This window comes from Oryctolagus cuniculus, chromosome 3 (assembly GCF_051225735.1).
Source record: "Oryctolagus cuniculus isolate XC-2025 breed Fujian yellow rabbit chromosome 3, ASM5122573v1, whole genome shotgun sequence".
Lineage (NCBI taxonomy): Eukaryota > Metazoa > Chordata > Mammalia > Lagomorpha > Leporidae > Oryctolagus > Oryctolagus cuniculus.
This window is the reverse complement of record NC_142869.1, coordinates 113,406,290-113,433,162: the sequence shown is the minus strand read 5'-3', so window position 1 is coordinate 113,433,162 and position 26,873 is coordinate 113,406,290. Positions and strand designations below refer to the sequence as shown.

General features: G+C 36.2%; 1 protein-coding gene across 4 annotated transcripts in view; it reads right to left on the bottom strand.

The window, feature by feature from the left end:
* Nucleotides 1-26,873, bottom strand: part of DPP10 (dipeptidyl peptidase like 10) — a 1,526,588-nt gene that overhangs the window by 135,032 nt on the left and 1,364,683 nt on the right. For all 4 annotated transcript variants that reach the window (XM_051849637.3, XM_051849636.3, XM_051849638.3 and 1 more), the window contains exons 6-7: nucleotides 17,549-17,601; nucleotides 17,380-17,461 (exon numbers count right to left, since the gene is read on the bottom strand). In XM_051849637.3, coding sequence (XP_051705597.1) covers nucleotides 17,380-17,461; nucleotides 17,549-17,601 — 135 coding nt within the window. The remainder of the gene's footprint in view (nucleotides 1-17,379; nucleotides 17,462-17,548; nucleotides 17,602-26,873) is intronic.

Below are 26,873 nucleotides of genomic sequence, written 5' to 3'. Positions count from 1 at the left end.
TGAGCTATGGTTCTTGTGGGGAGCAACTCAGACTAGACTATTACTGGAATTAAGACTTATACTATGCATCTGCTCTCCCACAATATGGCGCTGGGAGAGGAAGAAACAGCTTCTACACAGCTGCCTCCAGTTCAACCAACAAGCTGCAGGACCTGCTCCTGATTGGAGGAGAGCAGCGTACTCGGCGTGTGGGTAGCAGAGTTGGGATTGGTGGAAGAGGACTATAAAGGAGGAGAGAGACAACATGCACCAGGAACATCTAAGCGGAACACCTGAGCAGCCCCCGAGAGAGCCGGCCGGTGGTGTGCCGCTCCCCTGCGGAAGTGGGGAAAGTGGCAGGGGGAACCGCCCTTCCACGGAGGTGGAAGGGACGGTAGCCAACCCGGGAAGAACCAGCAGCAAACCCGGGAAGGGCCGAGCAGACGAAAGAACAACGCAGGGTCCTGTGTTGTTCCCCCATGAAGACGGGGAGCGACAGGTTCTCTTGATTCTACACCTGAAGCTCAAAGTCCTTCACCTGTTGTTCAAAATCCTTCCAGTTTTTTTTTTCACTCAAATTACATTTTCTTTGTTTAAAATAATTATTTGAGTTTAATGTATTTTCTTAAACAAGTGGTTTTGAGTTTTATAAGATTCCTTTTTAAAAGAAAATGGCTGCACTTCTAAAATCAAAAGCCCTTTCAGTTGGATGCCTAACATATTTTCTTGTTTTATTACCTCCCATTTAGTTGTTTTAAATACCTTTATTGAGATATAATTCATGCTACAGAAGTCATCCATTTGAAATACTCAGCTTGATGGCTTTTACTGTATTCACAGATCTCTGCAACTATTTACAGTTTCATAATTTTTACATCACCTCAAAGTTTTTTTTGCTATCACCCCTTATTTCCCCATACAACCTCTGAATAACCGCATATGCACCTTCTTTCTGTATAGAGTTACCCATTCTGGACTTCACATGAATACATATACTATATTGACTTTTTTTTTTTTTTTTTGACAGGCAGAGTGGACAGTGAGAGAGAGAGACAGAGAGAAAGGTCTTCCTTTGCCGTTGGTTCACCCTCCAATGGCTGCAGCGGCCGGCGCGCTGCGGCCGGTGCACCGCGCTGATCCGATGGCAGGAGCCAGGTACTTCTCCTGGTCTCCCATGGGGTGCAGGGCCCAAGGACTTGGGCCATCCTCCACTGCACTCCCTGGCCACAGCAGAGAGCTGGCCTGGAAGAGGGGCAACTGGGACAGAATCCGGCGCCCCGACCGGGACTAGAACCTGGTGTGCCGGCGCCGCAAGATGGAGGATTAGCCTAGTGAGCCACGGCGCCGGCCATTATATTGACTTTTAAAATAAGATTGACTTTTTTCACTTAGTATATTTTCAAGGTTCATCCAATATAGAACCTATCAGTATTGTATTTCTTTATACAACTGATAGTCCACTGTATGAATATACCACATTTGTTTATGCATTCATTAATTGAGATACATTTAGTTTTTCATTACCCTATTGCTATAATGAAAAACATTGCTATAAATATCTGTGTACAACTTTTGTAGTCATTTCCCTTGGGTATATATATATATATACACATACCCAGGAATGTAATTATTGAATCCTATGGCAAATTTGTACATAATTGTTTGAGAACACTGTTTTCCCTAGAGGCTGTATTATTTCACACTTCCACTATTAATGTGTAAGTACTGAATATGCACTTCTTTACCTAGATTAGATGCCAGCATATTGATCCCCATGGTCATTGTGTCACTTGTCATCCCTCTGCCAGTGTATATACGTCCCTTTTGCCCCACATTCTCAGAGCAAACAAACAGTATTGTCAGAGTCAAACTTCTGAGGATGGCATGAATATAAAATGGTAGATCATTATGGCATATCCTTTTCGGATAAGTATGATGAAACCATATGAAGACATCAGTGTTCATCATATTGATCTACTGAAAATGTTAACTTCCTAAGGCTCAACTTTGTAGTAAGATCTTCTATGCTAGGTTTTCCCTCTCCCTATTATGATCTCCTCCACCGTGAATTTACTTTTCATATCTTTAGCCCATTTTTCTGATATTTTAAGGCAGTCTCTTTCTCATACTGATTTATTAAAATTGTTTATGCATTCTATAATTAATCTATTAAATACATGTTCAGATCTTTACCCCTGTGATTTGTTTTTCTTTTTGCATGTGGTACACTTTTCACAATCCGAGGTTTTCCATTTCAAAAGATCCAATGAATCTATAAACCCTGATCTGTATATCCACTTGTATCTTGTTATAGAAATTTTTCCTATCTTGAGTTTAAAAGGATAGTCTTCTTCATGTTCTTCTAGAAATATTAAAGTTGTGCATATAACATATGGCTCTTTAACCTGTCTAGATTATACCATTTGTGCCTGTGATGTGGGAACTCAGTTTTATCTGTCCTATAAAGGACAAAAATTATCAAAGCCCTGTGTATTAGTGTGTGCTTTCATGCTAACTGTTACTCTCCTCTTCCTGTCACATTCCTGTGCTTATCACAGCCTCCCTATACCTCCCTAGTCTGGCCCAATTACCTCAGTCTCTTTCCTTCTTCTTCCAATCTATTTTATGTCCACTTTTTAAATTATGGTAACACACATCTAATGTAAATTTTACTATTTTAAAGGATTATTTATTTATCCGAAAGGCAGAGAGAGAGAGAGAGAGAGAGAGAGGAGAGGAGAGGAGAAGGAAGAGAATGAGGAAGGGAGGGAGAGAGAGACAAAGAGGAAGAGAGAGAGAGGAAGAGAGAAAGAGAAAAAGAGAAAGGAAGAGACCTTCCATCCACTGGTTTACTCCCCAAATACCTGAAACAGCTGAGTCTGGGCCAGGCTAAAGATAGAAGATAGGAGTACCTAGTTGGCAGGTGACCAGGTACTTAATATGTCATTCATTGCCTTCTCTGTCATGTTAGATGTATGCCTGGAGCAGCTGAGGCCTGAACTGGTACTAAAGTATGCAGTGCTGCCACTGTAAATTGGCAGCTTAACCTGCTGCACCATAATTACAGCCCCAAAGTTTATGGTTTCTAAGTAAATAATTCAATGATCTTGAGTACATTCATATTGTTGTGCATACAGTTATCACTTCTTGCCATCCACAATACTCTTTCCTCTTGCAAAACCAAAACACATATCCATTAAAGAGTAATCCTCTTCTATCCAGACCCTGGAAACCACCTTCTACTTTCTGTCTCTATGACTTGACTGTTTTACTATCTCACATAAGGGGAAAGCTTATTTCAGTTAGCATAATGTCCTCAAAATTCATCCAAATTATTGCATATTGCAGTTTTTCCTCTTCGTTACGATTCAGTAATACTTCATTGTACTTATATGGCAGATTTTCTTTATTCATTCATCTTTTTGGGACATTTAGGTTGTCTCCACATCATGATCATATTGATTAGTGCTGCAATAAACAAAATAGTTCTAATATCTCTTTGAGATCCTGATTTCCATTCTTCTTGGTAAATATCCAAGCAGAATTCTTAGGCCATACAGTAAATCTTGATTTCATTTTGTGAAGATTTTTCATACTGTTTTCCATGGTGTTATTCCATTTTACTATCCTACTTACAATGTGTAAGTGTTGTAATTTTGCCACTTCCTTATCAATACTTGTTATTTTCCATTTTTCTATAATAGTAGTAATTCTAATGGAAGAAAGATGGTATATCATTTTAGTGTACATTTCTTTTCACTAATTAAAAATAAATTTAATAGCAGAGAGAAGTAGACACTGCAGGGAGAGAGGCAGAGGCAGAGGCAGCAAAAGTACAAAAGAAGTCCAAAGCAAATTGGAACATTTACAGAAAAATGGCAGGGCCATGTCGTTACTTATCAATAGTTATTATGAATGTAAATGGACTAAAATCTCCAATTAAAAGATACAAGCTGGTTGAATTGATTAGAAAACAAGACCCGTGGGGCTGACACTGTGACATAGCAGTGAAAGCTACTGCCTGCAGTGCTGGCATCGCATATGGGTGCCGGTTTGAGTCCTGGCTGTTCCACTTACAATCCAGCTCTCTGCTATGGCCTGGGAAAGCAATAGAAAATGGCACACGTCCTTGGGCCCCTGCACTCATGTGGGAGCTCCAGAAGAAAATCCTGGCTCCTGTCTTTGGATGACTAGATAAAGAAATTATGGTATATATATATATATATGTATACACACACACACACACACACACGCACACTAGGGAGTACTGTCTTATGCAACAAAATGGATGCAACTAGAAACCTTTATACTTGGTGAAATAAGCCAGTCCCAAAAAGACAGATATCATATATTTTCCCAGATTGGGATAACTAATACAATACCTAAAATGTAATATATTGGAGCAAAATTGACATTGAGATTCTATGATGATGTACAGCCCTTGTCTCTACTATTTAGGAACAGTCTTTTTTTCTTCATACTATTGGTTGAACTCTTCAGGTAGTTTATAGCTTATCTTATGAAATATAAAGCAAACTGAAAATAGATCTTTTTAAAAATTAAGAATGGGAATAGGAGCGGGAGGAGGAAGGAGGGTGGAAGCATGGGTGGGATGGATGGTAGGGTGAGAATTATCACTATGTTCCTAATTCCATATATATGAACTACATGAAATTTGAATATCTTCAATAAAATTTAAAAGAATAAAATAAATTTCGGTGCATGTTTGCTTTCATTTTGACCTGTCTCTAATGTTAATTTTCCTGTTTTTTTTTTCTTTAACCAATGATTTAATGATAGTATGTTGTTTAATTTCCACAGATTTTGAATTTTCTGGTTTTCCTGTTCACTGATTTCCAGCTTTTCTTGTGTTTTCAGTAAAGACATATATGGATATATTTAAATATATTGAGCCTTAATTTTTGAGTTACATATGGTATATCCTGGAGAGCATCCCATATGTTCTTATAAAGGATGCAAACACTATTTATATATAGTGTTCCATATGTATTTATTACATCCACTTATTTATTCATAATTTACCTGGCTGTTCTATTCATTATTATTAGTGTTCTACTGAAGTCACCAACTATCATTACAGAAATACTTTTGCCTCCTTTAATTGTGATTGTGTGTGATTGTGTCATTATTTGTTATATATATATAATGCTGTTATTAAATATGGAAATACTTTTATATCTCTTTGATATATTATTAACATATAATATGTGTCTCTTGTAACGTTCTATAATTAAAAATCTACTTTAAATAAATATTAGAATGCTCATCTCTACTCTTCTTTTGGTTACTATTTTCATAAAAACTCTTTGTCCTTTAACCTATTCCAACCTATACATGTCTTGTATCATATCTATATCTATATCTATATCTATATCTATATCTATATCTATATCTATATCTATATCTAAATAAAACATTAACTATAGCCAAATTGTTCTACTCATTACCTGATCTGAATGTGCATTTTTAAAGATTGTTTTGTGTTCTTTTTTCCACAAAATCTCCCAAGTCCAAAGCACCTTCCCTCACAACTTAGTGCTCTGAAATTTTTGTCCAGTGTTTTGTATTTTAACTCATATAGCCTCCATCTGTAAACTATGTCATTACTTTATCTATCTTTTCTATAGCCAGTAATTTATTTCATGGCAAATAAAACTAGAAACTTATAGTTAAGGATAAGAAATTAATTATCCTTAGTAAATACAGCAGGAGTCTAATTTATTTCATTCAAAATTAATTAAAATATTGTAATTACTCTTCTCTAGTAAAATCAGATTTGCTGTGTTTTCTGGTGGATTCAAGTATTGACAGTCTGACATACCTAAATGAAATGGACTGGTAGCCATTTGTAATTATATGTCCTAAATTTCATTGAATTCAGGCTGGCATACATACAAAAGATAACAAATACTGATTACCTCCCAAAACTTACTCAAAGGAACTTGAAAATTATTTAGGCTTAATTTTTCACAAGATTGCTTATACTAAAATTCCTTCAGGTGTTAAAATCCATATAACAAAGGGTTTTTATGCCTTTTTTGGAATGTTATAAAAACTAAAGTCTATAAAATATTTATTATAGATCAGATATTATTCAAAGTGTTTATATACATATTAATACATAAAATATCACAATATTATTGAAAGTTCTACTGTTATATTCATTTTAAATATTAGATATGGTATATAGTTATTAAATAATGTTCACAAGTCAAACAGCAATTAAGCAGTTGACCTGGGATTCAATTAGCTGCAATGACTTCTGTGAGAGGACTTACATTTTTAGTATGTTTTTAGAATCTGTTCAATTCTTATAAATATACTGAAATTAAGAAATCAACAACAAATAAGAATTACAAAACAAAAACATGCAATTAATGCTACTTCCTTAGTTTATCAAAGTGTTTTGGCAAAGGTATGCATGTTCTTGGAGAATAATTCATTTAAACCTGTCAACATGTGATTTTCAAAGGACTATCCAGTAACACCAAGGTGAAATTATGTTGGATTTCTGGATTCTAAAATATTTTGTGTCCTGAATTTGCCTGGAGCACTGAAGGCTAGGTCTTTTGTTCCCAGCATCAGAATGAAGCAAAGGGGTTGAAGTACCTACCCCCTCAATGATGTCCACTCACCATTGTTCTGTGAATCCCTTGATCACAATTCTCTGTAAATCAAACTGGATATACTTATATCTTGCATAAGTCTATGTTTGCCTCCACTTTTAAGGCATATCACAATGGAATGGATCTAGAGATTGCCCCACAAAGGCAGATTAAAATATTCTTTGAAAATTTCTCTGAATATCCACAAGACAAAAGAACATATCCTGTCTAAAATCTTCAGTTTGTGAACCAATGCACTCATTTTTCTTTCATGGCTTGTTTTTCATATAATTTTTTCAACTATTCAACCATTTAGCACAGAAATGAAAATTAATATAGAATGTTTTGTAGTATTTCTTTCTGAAACACAATGATAAAGATGTTTTAGCAACCTCATGCTTACTGTCTGGGAACTGTCTATGTGTGTCTCAATAGTTTAAGCAAACCCTAATTTTCTCAGTGTTCCTTTTAAGTCCTATCTGAAATACATGGAATATTAAAGACCAAGAATAATATTATTTATTGTACTGTTATTTCATCCCTACAATAAAATTTTCACAAACGTTAATATTATATTTCACAGTTAGTTTAAAAAAATGCATCGATTTGGAGAGATGTCAAGACAGCTGAATAGGGGAAAGATTTACTGATTCAACCAGGGGAAGCTAGCACAAAAAAGCAGAGGAGATTTTCCCAAGGAAGAGCAGGAGTGAAGTTTGCAGTGGTCATTCTACACAAAGAAGAAGAACGCCATGGAGCAGCATGGGAAGTGCAGACACTTCCCATATATGCACAAGCAGGGATAAAATACATACTCCCACAGTTGGGGGCTGGAGAAGATGCCAGTTTCTGAGAGCTAGGTGAGGGCAGAATGCAGCAGGCTATTCCAGAGGTGATATTGTATTAGGGAGAACCTTGGGAATGACGCTGACTTTGAGTCCAGGTGGAGCCCTGGAAGGAGGAAGGGTATCCACCTAACCTAGCAAAGTAAAAGCATCTTTCTATTTGCCCATCCCTCTACAAGGGCACCTGGTAACTGGCTAGGAGAAGGCATAATGTTGACACCAGTAGAGGCTGTGGAGGCTCTCGTGCACACAACCAAGGGATTTACCAGAGGGAAAAAATGTGCATTTCTGCATTTCCCACTAACTTTGAGTCTGGTTGGGAGGGCTAATAGGGGGCTGGTCACCCACTTGGGTTTGTGAGATGCGCCCATCTTCTCAACCTGCCCCAGGTTCTAGAGCTCAGACTGCCAAGGCAAAGCACCCACAGGCAGTTGCATCAGGAAATGATTGCTCTCTCTGTAGATGGGGCAGGCTCACATGGCAGAGAGCGGAACTGTGTAACTGTGGGAGGCTTATGTGCTGTGGTAATGGGAATCCTGTGACTTCACGACAGGTCATGGAGTAAAGCTGAGTTTCTGCTCAGTCACTGTTTCTGGCATCAGAGGCTCATGGCTCCTAGATTGCCTGGGATGAGTCATTGCAGAGGATTTTTGCTCAAACTGAAAACTGGGCTAATCCTGAGCATTGATCCCCTAGAAGATGCAGATGAGGTTGTGATTATGTCAACAGACATGAAAATACCCTCCCTGCTGATGACACTAGAGGAGATCTACCATGCCCAACTTGGATGTCACCCTGTATTCTTGCCCCACACTTGAGCACTAACCAGAGCTTCCTGCCCCTAACTAGCACACACCTCTGTGAAGTCATGGAAGGAACAGAAACTCCACTAAGCTACTGAGGCACAGTTCAAATACAAAAACCATCAATGGAGAAAATCAACAAGCATTTAAACAAATGGTTTAAAATAAATACAAGAAACAAGAACAAGGAAGACAAAATGACTCCTCCAAAGGAACACAATATGTCAATATTAGAATGTGAAGACAAGAAGATTGATAAAATTACTGACAAGGAATTCAAAAGAATGATCACAAGATCACTCAGAAGCAATGAAAAGCAAATTCATGAGTTGAAGAAATCCATACATAACATGGATGAAAAAATGTTCCCATACAATAGAGATTTTGAAGAGAAATCAATCTGAAATATTAGAAATACAAAATTCAATATGTCAAATAAAAATGAACATAAAACATTAACAAGAGATTGGTGAGGCAGAAGAAAGAATACTCGAGCTAGAAGACAAATCTTTGGTAATTTTATAGTCAGACCAAAAACATAAAATTAGAAAAATTAAAAACAGTGTTTGAGATTTATGGAATACATTCAAATGACCCAACATACAAATATTAGGAATTTAGATAATGGATTACAAGGCCTGTTCAGTGAAATAACAGAAAGCTTTCCTAATTTGGAGAAACAAAGGTACATCCAAGTACAGGGAACACACAGAACTCCCAATAGACATGACAAGAAAATATCTTCTCCACACACAGTCAAAATTTCAACAGTAAAACATAAAGAAAAGATTCCAACATGTGCATGAGAGAAACACCAGATTGCCTTCAGAGGATCTCCAATCAGAATGACAGCTGATTGCTCATCAGAAACCCTACAGACAAATAAAGGATAGAGAGACATAGTTCAAGTCCTAAAAGAAAAAAAAAATATTAACACTGTACCCTACAAAGCTCTCACTTATAAATGAAGGTGAAATGAAAGACCTTCCACAACAAACAGATTGAACAAATTTGTCACTACTCGTCCAGCCTTACTAATTATGCTTAAGTTTGCTAAACATTATGAAACAAGCTGAAAGCAGAAAATTACACATTCAATGCAATGGGCACTGGTTCAAGTCCCAGGTGCTCCACTTCCACTCCATGGTAATGCACCTGGGAAAGCAGCAGAAATAGGCCCAAGTCCTTGGGCCCCTGCACCCATGTGGAAAACTAGAAGAAGCTCCTGACTCCAGGTTTTGATCTGGCCTTGCCATGGCACTGTAGCAATTTGGGGACTGAACCAGCGGATGGAAGATCTTTCTTTCTCTTTGTTTTTCTGTGTAACTCTGACTTTCAAATAAATAAAATAAATCTTTAAAAAATATACATCATCCTTTTATGAAACAAACCTTAAGGAAATTGAGTTTAGAAGGAACATTGCACAACACTATCAAGGGAATATAGGACAGATCCTTAGCCAGCATCAGATTGAATTGGGAAAAGTTAAAACAATTTCCACTAAGATCCAGAACCAGTAAAGGATGCCCACCTTCACCATTGCTATTTAGTATTGTACTGGAAATTTTAGCCAGAGTCATTAGGCAAGAAAAAGCAGGCAAAAGGCTACAAACTTGAAATGAGGAAGTCAAATTATCCCTGATTGCAGCTGGCATGATTCTACATATACAGGAACCTAAAGACCCCACTAAGAGACTATTAGAAATCATAAGAAAGTTTTGTAAAGTTGCAGGATAGAATTGACACAAAAAATCACTAGCCCTTACATACACAGACAATGCCATGGCTGAGAAGAATTTGTAAATCAGTCCTATTCACAATAGCTACCAAATATTTTATATACTTTATAATAAACTTCATCAAGGACATGAAATATTTCTACAATGAAAATTACAATTAAAGAAATAAATAGAAATTACAAAAGATGGAAAAACTTCCATGTTCATGGATTAGAAATATTAATATCATTAAAATTTCCATATTATCAAAAGAAATTTACACATTCAGTGCTATCCAAGCAAAATACCAACCACCTACTTTCTTTTCAGATCTAGAAAAAATGATGATAAAATTCATATGGAAACACAAGAGACCCAGAACAGCTAACTCAGTCTTAAACAACATAAACGAAGCCAGAGGCATCACAATACCAGATATTAAAACATACTAGAGGGCACCTTGCTACTTAAAAGAAATGTTAATGAATCTAAAGGGAGACATAAATTCCAATACAATAGTAATGGGAGATGTCAAGACCCCACTTCCAGCCATGGATAGATCAACCACACAGGAAATCAGCAAGGAAACCACAGAGTTAATTGACACTATAAACCAAATGGACCTAACAGATATACACAGAACTTTTCATCCTACTGTTGAAGAATATATATTCTTCTTACCCATGCATGGAATTTTCTCTAGGATAGACCATGTTAGGTTATAAAGCAAATCTCAGCAAATTAAAAAAAAAAATTGAAATTATACCATGTATCCTCTGACCACAATGGAATGAACCTGGAAATCAACAATTCAAAAATATCTAGAACATATGCAAAAACATGAAAACTGAACAACATGCTCCTGAATGAACAGTGGGTCATAGAAGGAATCAAAAGAGAAATAAGAAAATTTCTGGAAATGAATGCAGAAGACAAAACAACATGTCAAAACTTATGGGATACATGGGGCCAGTGCCATAGTTCACTTGGTTAATCCTCTGCTTGTGGTGTCAGCATCCCATATGGGTGCTGGGTTCTAGTCCCAGTTGCTCCTTTCCAGTCCAGCTCTCTGCTGTGGCCCAGGAAGGCAGTGGAGGATGGCCCAAGTGCTTGGGCCCTGCACCCGCATGGGAGACCAGGAAAAAGCACCTGGCTCCTGGCTTCGGATCAGCACAGTGCCAGCCATAACAGCCATTTGGGAAGTGAACCAACAGAAGGAAGACCTTTCTCTCTGTTTCTCTCTCTCACTGTCTGTAACTCTACCTGTCAAATAAATAAATAAAAAACATCTTAAAAAGAACTTATGGAATACAGTAAATGGAGTGTTAAGAGGAACATTTATAGCAATTCATGCCTACATCAAGAAATTAGGCACCAAATAAATGAGCTACCAATGCATCTCAAGGACCTAGGAAAACAATAGCAAACTAAACCCAAAATTAGTAGGGGAAAAGAAATAATTATAATTAAAGAAGAAATAAACAAAATTGAAACAAAAATTTACAAAAGATTAGTGAAAAGAAGAGCTTCTTTTTTTGAAAAAAAAAAAAAATTGACACACCATTGGCCAAACTAATGAGAGGGAGAAGTACCAGTTCAATAAAATTAGAGATGAAAAAGGAAAGATAACATAATATGCTACAGAACTAAAAAGAATCATCAGAAATTACATCGAAGAGCTGTGTGCCAATAAATCAGGAAATCTAGAAGAAATGGAGAGATTCCTGAACACATACAGCCTATCTAAATTGAGCCATGAAGACACAGAAAACCCAAACTGACCCATTACCAAGATGGAAATTGAATCAGAAATAAAGACTTTCCAACAAAGTAAAGCCCAGGACCAGATGGCTTCACTGCTGAATTCTATCAGACATTTAAAGAAGAACAAATTACAGCTCTTCTCAAGTTATAATAAACAACTGAAAGGGAGCTAATCCTCTCAAATTCTTTCTATGAAGCCAGCATCACCTTAACTCCTAAACCTGAAAAAGATGAAACAGAGAAAGAGAACTATAGACCACTTCCCTGATGAACATAAATTTCAAGACATACAGCAGGGCAGTTATAATCAAAACATCCTAGTAGTTGCACAAAAAATGATGGATAGACCAATGGAACAAATTAAAACTCCAGATCAACTCACACATCTACAACCAACTATCTTTGAGAGAGGAAATAAAATCAATCCCTGGAACAAGGATAGTCTCTGTAACAAACAGTGCTGGGAATACTGGATCTCTGCATGCAGAAGTATGAAGAATTAAGGTAGGGGTCTACCAGACAAAAAAATCCACTCCAAATGGATCAGTGTTCTAAATCCATTATCTGATAAGATCAAATTAATAGAAAACATTAGAGAAATCTTACAAGACATTGGCATAAGCAAAGACTTCTTGGAAAAGACCCAGAGGCACAGGCAATCAAAGCGAAAATTGACAAATAGAATTACATCAAATTGGGAAGCTTCTATACAGCAAAAGAAACACTCAACAAAGTGAAGAGGCAACCGAGAGAATGGCAAACCCGGAAACTGTTAAAGGATTAATATCCAGAATCTACAAAGAGCTCATGAAACTCAACAACCACAGAATAAACAATTAAAAAATGGGCAAATAATGTTAACAGACATTTTTCAAAAGATGAAATATAAATGGCCAACAGACATATGAAAAAATGCACAGGATCACTAGTCATCAGCAAAATACAAATCAAAAACCACAATGAGATTTCACCTCACAACCATTAGAATGTCTTTCATACAGAAATCAACAACAAATGCTAGCAAGGATATAGGAAAAGTATACTCTAATCCACTGTTGGTGGAGTGTAAACTGGTACAGCTACTTTGGAAGACAGTATGGAGATACCTCAGAAATCTGAATGTAGACTACCATATAACCCAGCCATCCCACTCCTGGGAATTTACCCAAGGAAAATTAAATCAGCATATGAAAGAGTTATCTGTACCCCCATGTATATTGCAGCTCAATTCCTAATAGCTAAGATATGGAATCAACCCAAATGTGCATGAAATGAAGACTGGATAAAGAAATTATGGAATATGTACACCATAGAATACTACACAGCAATAAAAAAAAATGAAACCTTGTCTTTTGCAACAATTGGACTGGAAAACATTATACTTAGTGAAATAAATCAGTCCCAAAAGGATAAATGCCATATATTCTCCCTGATCTGTGGTAACTAACAGAGCATCTAAAAGTAATCTGTAGAAGTGAAATTGACACTTAGATGCCATGACTTTGAACAGCCGTTATGTCCACTGTTGAGGAAGAGGTCATTTTTTTAACATACTATTTGTTGAATTCTTTATTTAGTATAGAGTTAATATTATGTGTATAAAGTTATTAGAAAATAGAAAATAGATCTTAGTAAAAAATAAGAATGGGAATAGGAGGAGGAAGAAGGGTCAGGGTGGGGATGGGAAGAATCACTATGTTTCTAAAGTTGTATTTATGAAATTCATGAAGCTTATATATCTTAAATAAGAGATTTCTGGAGGAAAATTATGAATGACTAATTGACATTGCATAAAAGCAAACTGTCTATGTGGGTGAAATGGTAACAAAAATAATTCATAAATCAAAACATGACAAATGTCATTTATGTATATGAAAGATATGTTTCATATGTTAAACTAATCTGCACAGATTTCTCTGGAAATATTCCTGTATGAAAGCTATGATTTTTTTTGTTTTTTGTTTTTTTTTCTTTTTAACAGGCAGAGTGGACAGTGAGAGAGAGACAGAGAGAAAGGTCTTCCTTTGCCGTTGGTTCACCCTCCAATGGCCGCTGCAGCCGGCGCGCTGTGGCCGGCGCACCGCGCTGATCCGATGGCAGGAGCCAAGTACTTCTCCTGGTCTCCCATGGGGTGCAGGACCCAAGGACTTGGGCCATCCTCCACTGCACTCCCTGGCCACAGCAGAGAGCTGGCCTGGAAGAGGGGCAACCGGGACAGAATCCGGCGCCCCGACCGGGGCTAGAACCCGGTGTGCCAGCGCCGCAAGGCGGAGGATTAGCCTAGTGAGCCTCGGCACCGGTGAAAAGCTCTGATTTTTAAAAATGAACAGTCTATCATGAAAACTACTCAATAACTCTTTTTTGACCCTTTTTATTTTCTGAAAACAAAAAGTATTCCAAAGGCATTTTATAAATTAAAACAATTTAAATTTATATGACTGAGGCCACAAAGCAGAGTTAATTCTCATTTTACTTATGTCAAATATGAGGAAAATTTACCATGCCAAGGATACATGAATAATCACTAGCAGAAACCATTTATTTTGTATATTTACTTACAGAATATTCCATGGTCTAGAATTTTGTTTGTATGAAAACATGTAACATTCAGTAATATTATGTTAATCTACAGTCTTCCTATTATGTGAAATATTTAGCAATATTTCCTATTTCACCAATAAGCTTAAGAAACATTGTGGAAAATAGTTATATTTTCCTTAGAATTTTTAAAGATGAATAGGAAAAAATCATTGGTCTAACTATCAAGAATTTAAAATCATTGTGATTTATTTATCATTTAAAGCTTCCTTATTATTAAAAACATGCTTCAAACTATGGAATGCAAATTTGACAGATTACTAAAGAAAGAAATCACATATCCACCATTAGTAAGGAAACATAAGTCTTGAGGATATGATAATTAAGAGGCACATTTAGACACTATACATAAAACTATCTTTCATATAGAAAACATTTATAAATAACCCTAGTAAGCCATAAAACCAGTTGTATCCATTTCAAAGTAAATATCAACTCTTGTTTCTGACTTCTGCATATTAGTCTTAAACCAATTCTACCTTTTAAATAAATTTAAAACAGACAATATAATTGTCCTTAATAATACATCATATTGGAAATTGGAAAACATAACTAAAGTCCTATTTAATGCTACTATCAAATTTATTGGGTGAAGATTAGGATTAATTCATTGAGAATTCTATCATCTTTAATGTTTATGTTGGAAAATAAAGAAAACACTGATGTTATAAATAAAATAAATTTAAAACTTGAGCATTGAGAAGACGAATATAAAACTTACAAATACTTACCAAAGGTGATTAGGAAAAATATAAAGTACTTACAAATTATATTAGGAATGAAGAAGAAAAGTAACACAAATTCTAAGAAAAGGATAATGAAACACTCTAATGTCAATCCAATCTAAAAATTGAAAAATTGTGTGGGGTACATTTTTCGAAGTGAGCAAATAATCAAAAGTAACTAAGAAGTTTTGAAACTTAATCCTGCAGTCCTAATAGTTCCCATTTTTAAAATCTCACACAAAAAGTTTTTCTATGTCTAGGTACATTCATAGGTTACCTAGTGATTAATTAGTTTATAAAAATAGAAATATATAAAAGATGAAATGAATAAAATGTCATAATTAACAAATGAAACATCATTACACTTATATAGGTTGCTATATACATAAACCAAAAAATAACTTGAGGACACTTCTACTCACCAGTGACAAACCAATTCTTAAAACACTAAGAAATATAAGCATTCAAAACAACAACCGTAATTATAAGATTTAAATCTTTAGATAGAAAATTATAAAAATTGTTGCTATATTAAAGAACTCTCAAATTACTGAAGATATTTAAAATGATTATGGACATAAATATTAATAATCACTGAGAAGTTAATTTGCCAATACTGGCTCAATTTTAAAGTCATGCCATTCAAGTTCCAAAAGTAAGTGTGTAAGTTTCAAACTTATTTTGACATTCATATGAATGATGAAAAAGTCAAGAACAGCTAAAATCAATCAGAAAATGGAAAAAGCATTTGAAATGGCCTGATCTGTTAGTGAGCAGAATTTTAATTAATGCATATTTGTCTTGGGACTTGGACAGAGATGTTGAAAAAATAGGCAGAAAAATACTCATATACATATGGAAGATAACACTGCAGATGAAGCAGTCAATAAAATGTTAATGGGATGATTGATTGTTGACCATTTGCAAAGTTCATAAAAATGGATAATGAATTAACTCTATACCCAAAAAGTTATTTCAAATGGTTCAAGGACTAGGACATGGATGACCCACTTGAATCATTTCATGAGAACATGATTGAAATAAAAATGTAGGATCTAATTGTAAGGATTTCTTAAATAATAGAAAATACAAATCTTATAGTTGAGAAATCAGTTTATATACATTACAAAATTCTGTTGAAGAATGAAAAACAGACAGTTTTAAATAAAGACAACAACTGAGAGAAGACACGCTGAATAATGTATTAATAACCAGGACAATAAGGAACTCTTTGCAATAAAAAATACAAAAATGAGGATGAGCAAAAAATAGGTCTCTCACATATTAGGCAATGCAAACTTAGCCAATAACTACCTTAAAAGTTACCCTTGCTCAAAGTAAGAATGTTGTTAATAAAGCCACATAAAACACTATTTAATACCAATTTAAAATTTGAGAAGAAAGCAGTCTGGTGCTAAGAGGCCCATATTCCATATCAGAATATCTGGGTTCTATTTCCACTTTTAGCTCAGACCCTGGGAAACATCCATGATGGCTCAAGCATTGAGTTCCTGCCACCCACATGTCAGGCTTGGATTGCTTCCAGGCTCTCAACTCTGGCCCTGGCCCAGCCTCAGCTCTTAGAATTATTAGGGCACCAGACCCAAATATCTATTTCTGTCTGTCTTTCTCTCAAATAAATGATTTTGCTTTAAAAAAGGAAAAACAAGGTGCTGATAAGGACATAAAACTCTCTCATCGTCCCTAGCAGGTTTATAAACACCAGAAAATTTAGAAATCAATTTGGCAATACTTAATACACTTGAGAATGCAGATGCTGTAGAAGCAGGCAATACCAGTCCCCAGGCATAATCTCCTTGAGAAAATCTTTATGTTGGTATTACACATATAGAATTTTGGAACGATTTAAAAAAAAAGAAATGCAAAAAATTATCAATAATTCCCTTTTTAATCTGTGATAACTTCAGAAAATAATTGATGAAAAAGACTCTCTTAAGAGACTACTGAAAATTTGTTTAAAATTTTTAGCCTGAAGAATGCAGTAAGAATAGTATCTTTTGGGTTTGGGTTTTATTTGAAAATTGATAATGGTAGGTAATAGAAATTGCACAGGACTTGCCCCTATTATCTTTCGATCTCTTCCAGTTCCATTGTTAACAGTTTAATTATATATAATTCAATAAATTTATTCTTTTTTAATTGATATTATAATACTAGTATCATTTGATATGTAAGTTAGATTATCAGGTAAAAGCTATAAAAGAACCTAGAAAAACATCAACTTTCACAAGGTAATTGTTCTGTAAAGATTATCCCAACCGCTGCAACCAACATTATTTGGTGCATAAACCTGTGCTTACCAGCTGCTGTCCCTGGACACCCCAGGCTGCATACTGCAAGACGGAGTCCTCTACTTCTGGAGGATTTAACTCCCAAACTTCCCTTGAAGAAATGTAAATATTTTTACATGAAAAAATTTACATCTACACCAACAATTTCCCACAAAATCTAGAAAACCAAAGAACTTACCTAGTATGTATGTTGTAAATCACATATGAAGCAGTATATGAATAATGAAATATCTGAAATTTTAGAAAAAGAATAGAGGTCAAACATTGTATGAAACAAAAGCTCTATCTTAATCCACATTTATATTTTTTCTTGATATAATAAAAGTTCTATATTAAGCTGTGTATTGATGTGTGTATATATGTATAAATATAATATATATGCATGTGTTTAATAAAATCCAGGAAAATGAGTAATTAGTGGTATGGGAAAATAAAAAGTGAAATATTAAATTTTTGGAGTTTATTAACTTTGCTTCCTATGATCAATCACATCCTTTATTCAATCTATCTTATCCTTAATAAAATTGTGAGTATATTATTTTCCTGATAAAATTTAATGATATACCATTGCCTAACAATTCAAAAATACTCCGTCTTTTTTTTTTTTTTTTTTTTTTTGGACAGGCAGAGTTAGAGAGAGAGAGACAGAAACAGAGAGAAAGGTCTTCCTTCTGTTGGTTCATTCCCCAAACAGCTGCTATGGCTGGCATGCTGCGCTGATCTGAAGCCAGGAGCCAGGTGCTTCTCCTGGTCTCCCATGCAGGTACAGGGCCCTCCTCCACTGCCTTCCCAGGCCACAGCAGAGAGTTGGACTGGAAGAGGAACAACCATGAAAGATTCCAGCACCCCAACCGGGACTAGAACCTGGGGTGCCGGCGCCTCAGGCAGAGTATTAGCCTAGTGAGCCTCGGCCAAAAATGCTCCATCTTAACTAAATGCTTTTGTTTTCATTTCTACATGGTTTTCACACACTTGTCATTCACTACCTCATTTTATTTAGTCTATACTTCAATTAAATTGGATGAATTATGCCTTTATATACTAAATTATTTCTACTTTATCATCTAGCATATCCTATCTTAATTCTGGAAGATGTCCACCTACTTCAGGCCCCTATAGCCCCTGCATTTAGCTCAGCTTCATCTTCTTCATTGAAACTCATCTCTTTTTTATCACAGTTAGCTTTCACCTGTAATATAAATTATATAAATATTTTGCGTATGTCCCCTTTTCTCACTAGAGTGTTGTCAGATACAGTTATGCATTACCCTTGCATCACCCACAATATCTAGCATTGTCATGTTTATGTGTAACATGCAGTTGATGTTTTTTGAGCAATGATTCTTATAGGGAAAATCTCACACATGTTAAAGTATGTGTTAATTAAAACAATGTGGGGTTATAGCCCTTTCCCTGCAGAGTAGTGATTGAAGATGGCATATCAAATATTTAGCTGACAAGGTGGACATTAGGTCTAAAGATTAAGATGCCAGTTAAGATACCACAGTCCCATTTCAAATTGGCTGAATTCCATTCATGGCTTCAACCCTCTGAGTCCAGCTTCTTACCAATAAATATCCTGTGAGAAAGAAAGAAATGGCTAAAGTATTTGGGCCCTTGCCATCTACATGGGAGATCTGGATTGAGTATCTCATACTTGGCTCTGACCCGAGGTTCAGACCAAACAATTGTGGGAATTTGGGGATTGTACTAGCAATGGGAGATCTTTCTCTTCTAGAATCCATTTTTTAAATTATGAATAGCTGGGAGAATTATGTGATCTTCAAGAGATTTTAGCATTATCCATAAAATATTATTTCTTTTCATTTAAAATTCAGCATTTTAAATTTTAGAGTTAAATAGAGAGACAGAGAGAGAAAGAGAGAGGGTTTAATCCTTAAATTCCCACAATAGCATTGGAGCTGGGTACTCAATACAGATATCTGAACAGGGTAGTAGGAGCCCAACTACTTAAGAACTACTGTAGCCTCCCAGGGTATGCCTTCCCAGGACTCTGGAATGGAGAGTTGAGCCACAACTAAAACTTTAGGCACTGTAATACAGGATGTAGGCATCCCAAGTGATGTCTTAACAACCAGCCCAACCATCTTAGCCTTTTCTTTTTAAACAAAGCTTCCCAAATGGTAGAGTTAGAAACATACCAGGGGATTCCAATTCAATCCCATCAAGGTGGCATATACCAATGCCATCTCACTAGTCCAAGTGATCAATTTCAGGTCACAATTGATCACACTGATAGGACTAAGAGTCAAAGGGATCACATAAACAAGTCTAGTGCCTGCTAATACTAACCGATAGAATAGATAAAGGGGAGAGTGATCCAACATGGGAAGCGAGATACACAGCAGACTCATAGAATGGCAGATGTCCTAAACAGCACTCTGGCCTCAGAATCAGCCCTAAAGGCATTTGGATCCGGCTGAAAAGCCCATGAGAGTATTTCAGGCATGGAAAGCCAAGACACTCTGGCAAAAAAAAAAAAAAAAAAAAAACAACTAAATAAAAGATCTCTGTGATTGAGATCCCAGTGGAAAGAACAGGTCTTCAAAGAAGGAGGTACCTTTCTCTGAGGGAGAATTTCCACTTTGACTATGACCTTGTCTAAATAAGATAAGAGTCAGAGAACTCAAAAGGCTTCCATAGCCTTGGAAACTCATGACTGGAGCATAGGGAGATTACTGATGCCATAAACAGGAGTGTCAATTTGTAAAGTCAACAACAGGAGTCACTGTGCACTTACTCCTCATGTAGGATCTCTGTCCTTAATGTGCTTTGTCCTTAATGTGCAATGTCCTTAATGTACATTGAGATTTAATGCTATAACAAGTACTCAAACAGTATTTTTCACTTTGTGTTTCTATGTGGGTGCAAACTGTTGAAATCTTTACTTAATATATGCTAAACTGATCTTCTGTATATATAGAAAATTGAAAATGAATCTTGATATGAATGGAAGGGGTGAGAGAGCGGGAAATGGGAGGATTGCGGGTGGGAGGGAAGTCATCAGGGTGGGGGGAGCCAATGTAAACCATAAGCTGTACTTTGGAAATCTATATTCATTAAATAAAAGTTAAAAAAAAATAAACAAAGCTTCCCAAGGATTGCAGCACCTGTGATAAGGTGACATTAAATCTCAAACATGAATCAGCAATAAATGCAAAAATATCTCTATATTTTGATTTTTATTTACTAGAATCTTGGAATACAGGGGAAATGTGTAAAATTATAAAAGATGGAGAAAGAGTGAATATATTAATCAGTGTAAATTAATTTTCTCTAAGCTATGTGAATCTAGCTAAGAGTATTTTTCTTTACCTAGGTATATTAAATCATATTTTCATTTATAGGATTTATGTAAGTTATAATGATATTTTCATTTTTAGTATGCAATTATAAAACCTTCTTTTATTCCTGTACTAGATGTACATTGCACAAATATTATAATACTGTCAATTAAACTCCACAGAAGTCTAATTGTAATTTTTTGTCAACTGCAGTAGTACTTTCAAACAAACATGACTGGCCACCTATTTGGCAAATAACACTAGCACACTGAAATTGCAAACCTGCCTCCAGATTGTTGCTATATCGTGTTTAACAAGGAAGCTTTATTGTTCCACTCTTTTTGGAATATATAAATCAGAAATTGCCTTTACTGTGTGGTTATGGAGGCAAAGATAATTTTCCCACCTTTTATTTTACCATTCACATTTTATTCTATACAGTTCCATATTTCACTGCAAATTCTAAAACTTTAATATACTACTTTAGTAGACAAAAAGATGAGAAATACGACTGCCTTTGTTAGCATATATTTCTGTCTTAGACTGTTTTGTTGCCAAAACAAAAAGCCAAATAGACACTTGGTCTTCAAAGCAGACAAATTTGTCAATAAAGTTATGAATAAAAAGAGACTACTCATCCTATGCGTCAATTGTCTAACACACTGTACCTGATTTCTAGACTCACATCTATCCTGAGAGAATGAGTTGCTGTGTATTTTTCTTTTTTAGGCAAAACAGGTTACCCAAATCCTCAGAGACATGACTGAGTATAGCTATTGAATGTTAATCTCCTTCTATAGTATTTGTTATAAAAGTTGCTGGTATTCCTCTAACATGTAAATGCCCTCCAAATGTGTAAATATAAAAGAGGATCTATAAATGTTCTTTTTCCTTTGCATTGCTGCAAAGGGTACTGCAATACATCTGTTTCTCTCAGAAGGTGTGTTGAGGTGTAAAATCATAAAATGGATGCAACTAGAATCTATCATATTTAGTGAAATAACCCAGCCCCCAAAAGACAGATATCGTATGTTTTCCCTGATGAGAGGTAACTAAGAGAGTACCTAAAATATAATGTACTGGGGGCCTACACTGTGGAGTAGAAGGTAAAGCCGCCACCTATAGTGCTGGTATTCCATACGGGCACCAGTTTGAGTCCAAGCTGCTCCACTTCTGATCCAGCTCTCTGCTATGGCCAGGAAAAGCAGTAGAAGATGGCTTAAGTGCTTGGGCCACTGCACTGCCATGGGAGACCCAGAGGAAGCTCCTGGTTCCTGGCTTCAGATCGTCACAGCTCCCTGCGGCCAATTGGGGAGTGAACCAGCAGATGGAAGACCTCTCTCTCTCCCTCTCTCTCTCTCTCTCCCTCCCTCTTTCTCTCTTTCTCTCTCCCCCTCTTCTCTCTCTCTCTCTCTGTCTCTCTCCCTTTCTCTCTCTGTGTAACCCTGACTTTCAAATAAATATTTTTAAAAATATAATGTATTGGAGTGAAATGGACATTTGAGATTAGATGATTTTTACAGCCCTTGTCTCTTCTGTTGAGGAACAGTGGTTTTTTTCTTTTCATACAATTTCTGAATTCTTTTATTAGTGTAGGGTTAACCTTAAGATCATTAAGTAAACTGACAGTAGATCTTTGTAAAAATTAAGAGTGGGAATGGGAGAGGGAGGAGGAAGAGGGGTGTAAGTGTGGGCAGGAGGTGGGGGTGTCACTACGTTCCTAAATTTATATATGAAATACATGAATCTTATATAACATAGATAAAATGGAAAGAAAGAAGACACTCTAACTTGCTTGCAAAATTCACATAAGTTGAAGTCCTAAGTTATAATTTTGGTCTCATCCATATGTGTCCTAAAGACTCAGCCATCTACAGGTAATGAGAGTCTAGCCCTTCACTCCTAGCTTGGAGCCACTCTCTAAATCCAGTATCTTTAATGTATAAATGTGTGTGCATGTTGTGCATTTCTAGCAGATATGAAATAGTTTTTGTTTTCATAATTTAAATACTCTTTGCTTACAACAGAATACAAAGAGTACTCTGTTGGAAGAGGGGAATATCTTAAACAGGATTAGATGTGATTCTTCTACCTTTTTTCTTGCTTAAACTTTTGGAAAAATTTTTAGAAGGAGTATTTCATTAATAACTGGATTTCGTTTTAGTGCACATCTGTATTAAGTCACTTGTTAATCTCTCTCTCACTCCCCCTTCTTTCTTGGATGGTATTTCTATGTTTTTTAACATTTCTTTTATCTGAAGTTCCCCTTCTATATTAACTAAATAGAATTCATTTCATGATAATTAGGGAAATTGAGTCTTTTAGGCTAGAATAACATTACTTTATTCTAGTAAAGATAGGCTGTTGCACAATGGATAGCAAAACTAAGGATATGATGAGATCCTTGGGGATAAACACATTTCACCTTTTCACTGTCAGAAACTGTATATTCATTCCACTTCTGCAAGGGATGTTCCACTGCTTGTTATAGAGGCTGAATATTAACAGCAAAGACTGAGGAGGCAGAATTGGGATAGACCATATAAAAACTTGATCAAGATGGCTTTGAGATAACCCCATCAGTCACATGGTACCGAAAGGTACTGGTTGATTCAGAGAGCATCATTTGCATGCAGCTCAATCTGGTGCCTGTCATCTTCCCATTACATTGTGAGCCCTGAGAAGATAATTGATTATTAGAGTTGAACACTCAGAATGGAATAACCAATTCTGATTATTTGTAGCTGTTACTATTTACAGTGCAACCACCAACACTGAAGTATAAAATATAGAAACACTGACCCTAGAAGAAATAAAGTTCTTGTGGAACTATGTTCACACAATTTTCATTAGCCAATCAATGTAAAACTTCATTTTATGTGTGTTTAAAGACATAGGCTTATGTAATATATGTTCCTGATTCATTGATATGAAACTCATGGTTACAGCACTGTAACTCATGCTTGAATGAAGCTTATTAACACAGGTATTTTCTCCATAAAGTTCATCATAGCCTTCTTGCACTAAGGAACCCAAGATTGTCACATTGTCACATCACTGTGCTTGGGAGTGGAATTCAAAGGTGGGAAGTGATCTTGAACAGCAAAGTCATCAAAAACTGCACAAAATCCAAAGCTCATGGCATAGAATTGACCTTGAAAAGAACACTTGTTTATAGTGTAAATGTTGCAACAAGGTACAGTGTCAACTGGTTCAATTTTAGCTTGGAAACTGTGCAACAGAGTTCAAAGGTTCAGCTGCTCTGCACATGTCTATGAATAACTACAAATAACTACAAAAGCACCTAGGAAGCAAATTTCATTGAGGAGGCAAATTTATCTATAAGGAATCCACAAATAATGACTGATGGCTCTATTAACACAAACATAGAATGAGTTATTACTGAAAGAAGGAAAAGAAAATAAACATACATAAGTTCTGCTGAAACCTGAATAAGTAGAAAACTTATCCAGAATGGTGGCATTCATGCTCTGTATATGGAAATTAACTGCATGTACTTATTTAGCAAATACCTATTAAATACAATCATTTATACAGGCACTACATTATGATTTTATTGAGATTATAATAAAAACATTTAAAGTAGTATAAAATACAAGGTTTTCAGCTCACAATTTTTGTTTATTACTATGCTGTCAGTTAAATTATATTTTATTTTATTAGTCCAAAGAGAGATATTCCATCTGTTGGTTTACTCCCTCCACACCTACAACAGCCAGGCCTAGACAGGGCAATGCTAGGAATCAGAAACTGAGCCCAGGTCTCCCACACAGATGGTGGGGATGCATTTACTACAGTCCTCACTTGATGCCTCCCAGGGTGTTCCTTGGTAAGAAACTAGATTTATAATCAGAGTTAAAAAATTGAACCCAGGAACTTTGATGTGAGATGTAGGTGTCCCAGGTAGCACCTTAACCACTATACCAAACACATACATCTATCTTTCCATTTATAAACAACTATTGAACCTGAATTATTTGCAAGCTCCCAAGTTAGTCACCTGGAAGAATGCCAGACCCAAAACAAATGTGATCCCTGTTCTAAGGCATTTCTGATCCACCTGGGGTTCTGGGCAACAAGGCTAAGAAGCTTTATGTTAGTATGGCACACTCTGTTGAGATGCCAGGCAAATGGGTACCAGTTCATGTCCTGCTTATTCCACTTCCTAACCAGCCCCCTTCTGATGCACCTGAGAAACTAGCAGAAGATGGGCCAAGTGCTTGAGGCACTGCACCCACATGGGAGACCTGGAAGAAGGTCCAGTCTCCTGGCTCCAGATGGCCCAGACTCGGCTGTTGTGGCCATGTAGGAAGTGAGCCAGCAGAGGGAAAATCAATAATCAATCTGTGTGTGTGTGTGTGTGTGTGTGCACGTGTGTGTGTTACCTCCTCTCTTGGTAACTCTGCCTTTCAAAGAAATAAAAATATCTGTTAAAAAGCAGTTGCTCAGCTGGCGCCATGACTCACTAGGCTAATCCTCCACCTTGCGGCGCCGGCACACCGGGTTCTAGTCCCGGTCGGGGCGCCGGATTCTGTCCCGGTTGCCCCTCTTCCAGGCCAGCTCTCTGCTGTGGCCAGGGAGTGCAGTGGAGGATGGCCCAAGTACTTGGGCCCTGCGCCCCATGGGAGACCAGGATAAGTACCTGGCTCCTGCCATCGGATCAGCGCGGTGCACCGGCCGCAGCGCGCTTGCCGCGGCAGCCATTGGATGGTGAACCAACAGCAAAAGGAAGACCTTTCTCTCTGTCTCTCTCACTGTCCACTCTGCCTGTCAAAAAAAAAAGCAGTTGCTCATATACATAAATTTGTGCTTTGTATATTAGTTGCTATAAATGAGGAAGAAAACATATATTTGTCGTTTTGGAAATGGCTTATTTCACTATGGATTGCATACATTTTGTTACAGAACTCTGTAGTATTCCATTGTGTATATAATACCATAATGTCTTTATCCAGTCATCAGTTGTTGAATATCTTTTTGATCCCATATCTTAGCTATTGTGAATTGAGTGGCTATAAATTGGAGGTACAAAAAACTCTTCCATAGCTTATTTCATTTTCTTTGTGTAAAACCCTATGCATGGATGACTATGTCACATGATAGATCTACTTTCAGCTTTCTGAGGAATTTCCATACTGTCTTCCATAATGGTTATACTAGTTTAATATTCCCACCAATAGTGTATTAAGGTAAATTTTTCTATACATCTCCAACAGTATTTGTTATTTTTTGGATGATAAACAGTCTAACTGGAGTGAGGTGAAATCTTATGGTGGTTTTGATTTGCAGTTCCCTAATAGCTAGTGATCCTGAGCATCTTAATGTGTCTGTTGGCCATTCACATACAAACTTTTGAAAAAGGCCTGCTTATATCCTTAGCCCATTTCTTACCTGGATTTTTTTAATGTTGTTCTTGAGATTTGTGAGCTCCTTATATATTTTAGACATTAATATTTTATCAAATACGTAGTAGGTAAATATGTCTACCTTTTTGTCAGGTGCCTCTTTATTTGTTGAGTGTTTCATTTGCTGTGCAGAAGCTTCTTAGCTTGATATAATACCTATTGATGCTTTCTTTAAATCTATTTTTGCTTTTAGAATGCTTCTAGAGTGTCATCCAAATAGTTCTTGACTAAGCCCATGTCTTGAAATGTTTCTTCTATGTTCTCCTCTAGTAGTTTGATGGTTTCAGGTCTTAGATTAGATCCTTGATCCATTATAAATTGACTTTTGTAAAAGGTGTAAGGTATGGGTCTTATTTCATATTCTGCATACAGAGATCAAATTTTCCAGACATCATTTGTTGAAGATATTGTCCTTTCTTCAGGGATGGATTTTAGCTCATTCTCAAAGATTAATTGGTTGTAGATGTGTGAATTAACTTTTGGGGTCTCAAATCTGTTCCATTGTCCCACATGTCTATTTTTATGCCAGTACTTAGCTGTTTTGATTATAATTGCCTGGTAATATGTCTTAAAATTTGGTATTTTGATGTATCCAGTTTATTTTTTATTGCTTAAGACTACTTTAGCTACTCAGGGTATTTTGTGTTTCCTTATAATTTTTTCTTTAAAAAATTATTTTATTTGAAAGGCAGAGTTACAGAGAGGCAGTGGTAGAGGAAGATAGAGGTCTTTCATCTGCTGGTTGACTCCCCAGATGGTGGCAGTGGCCGGA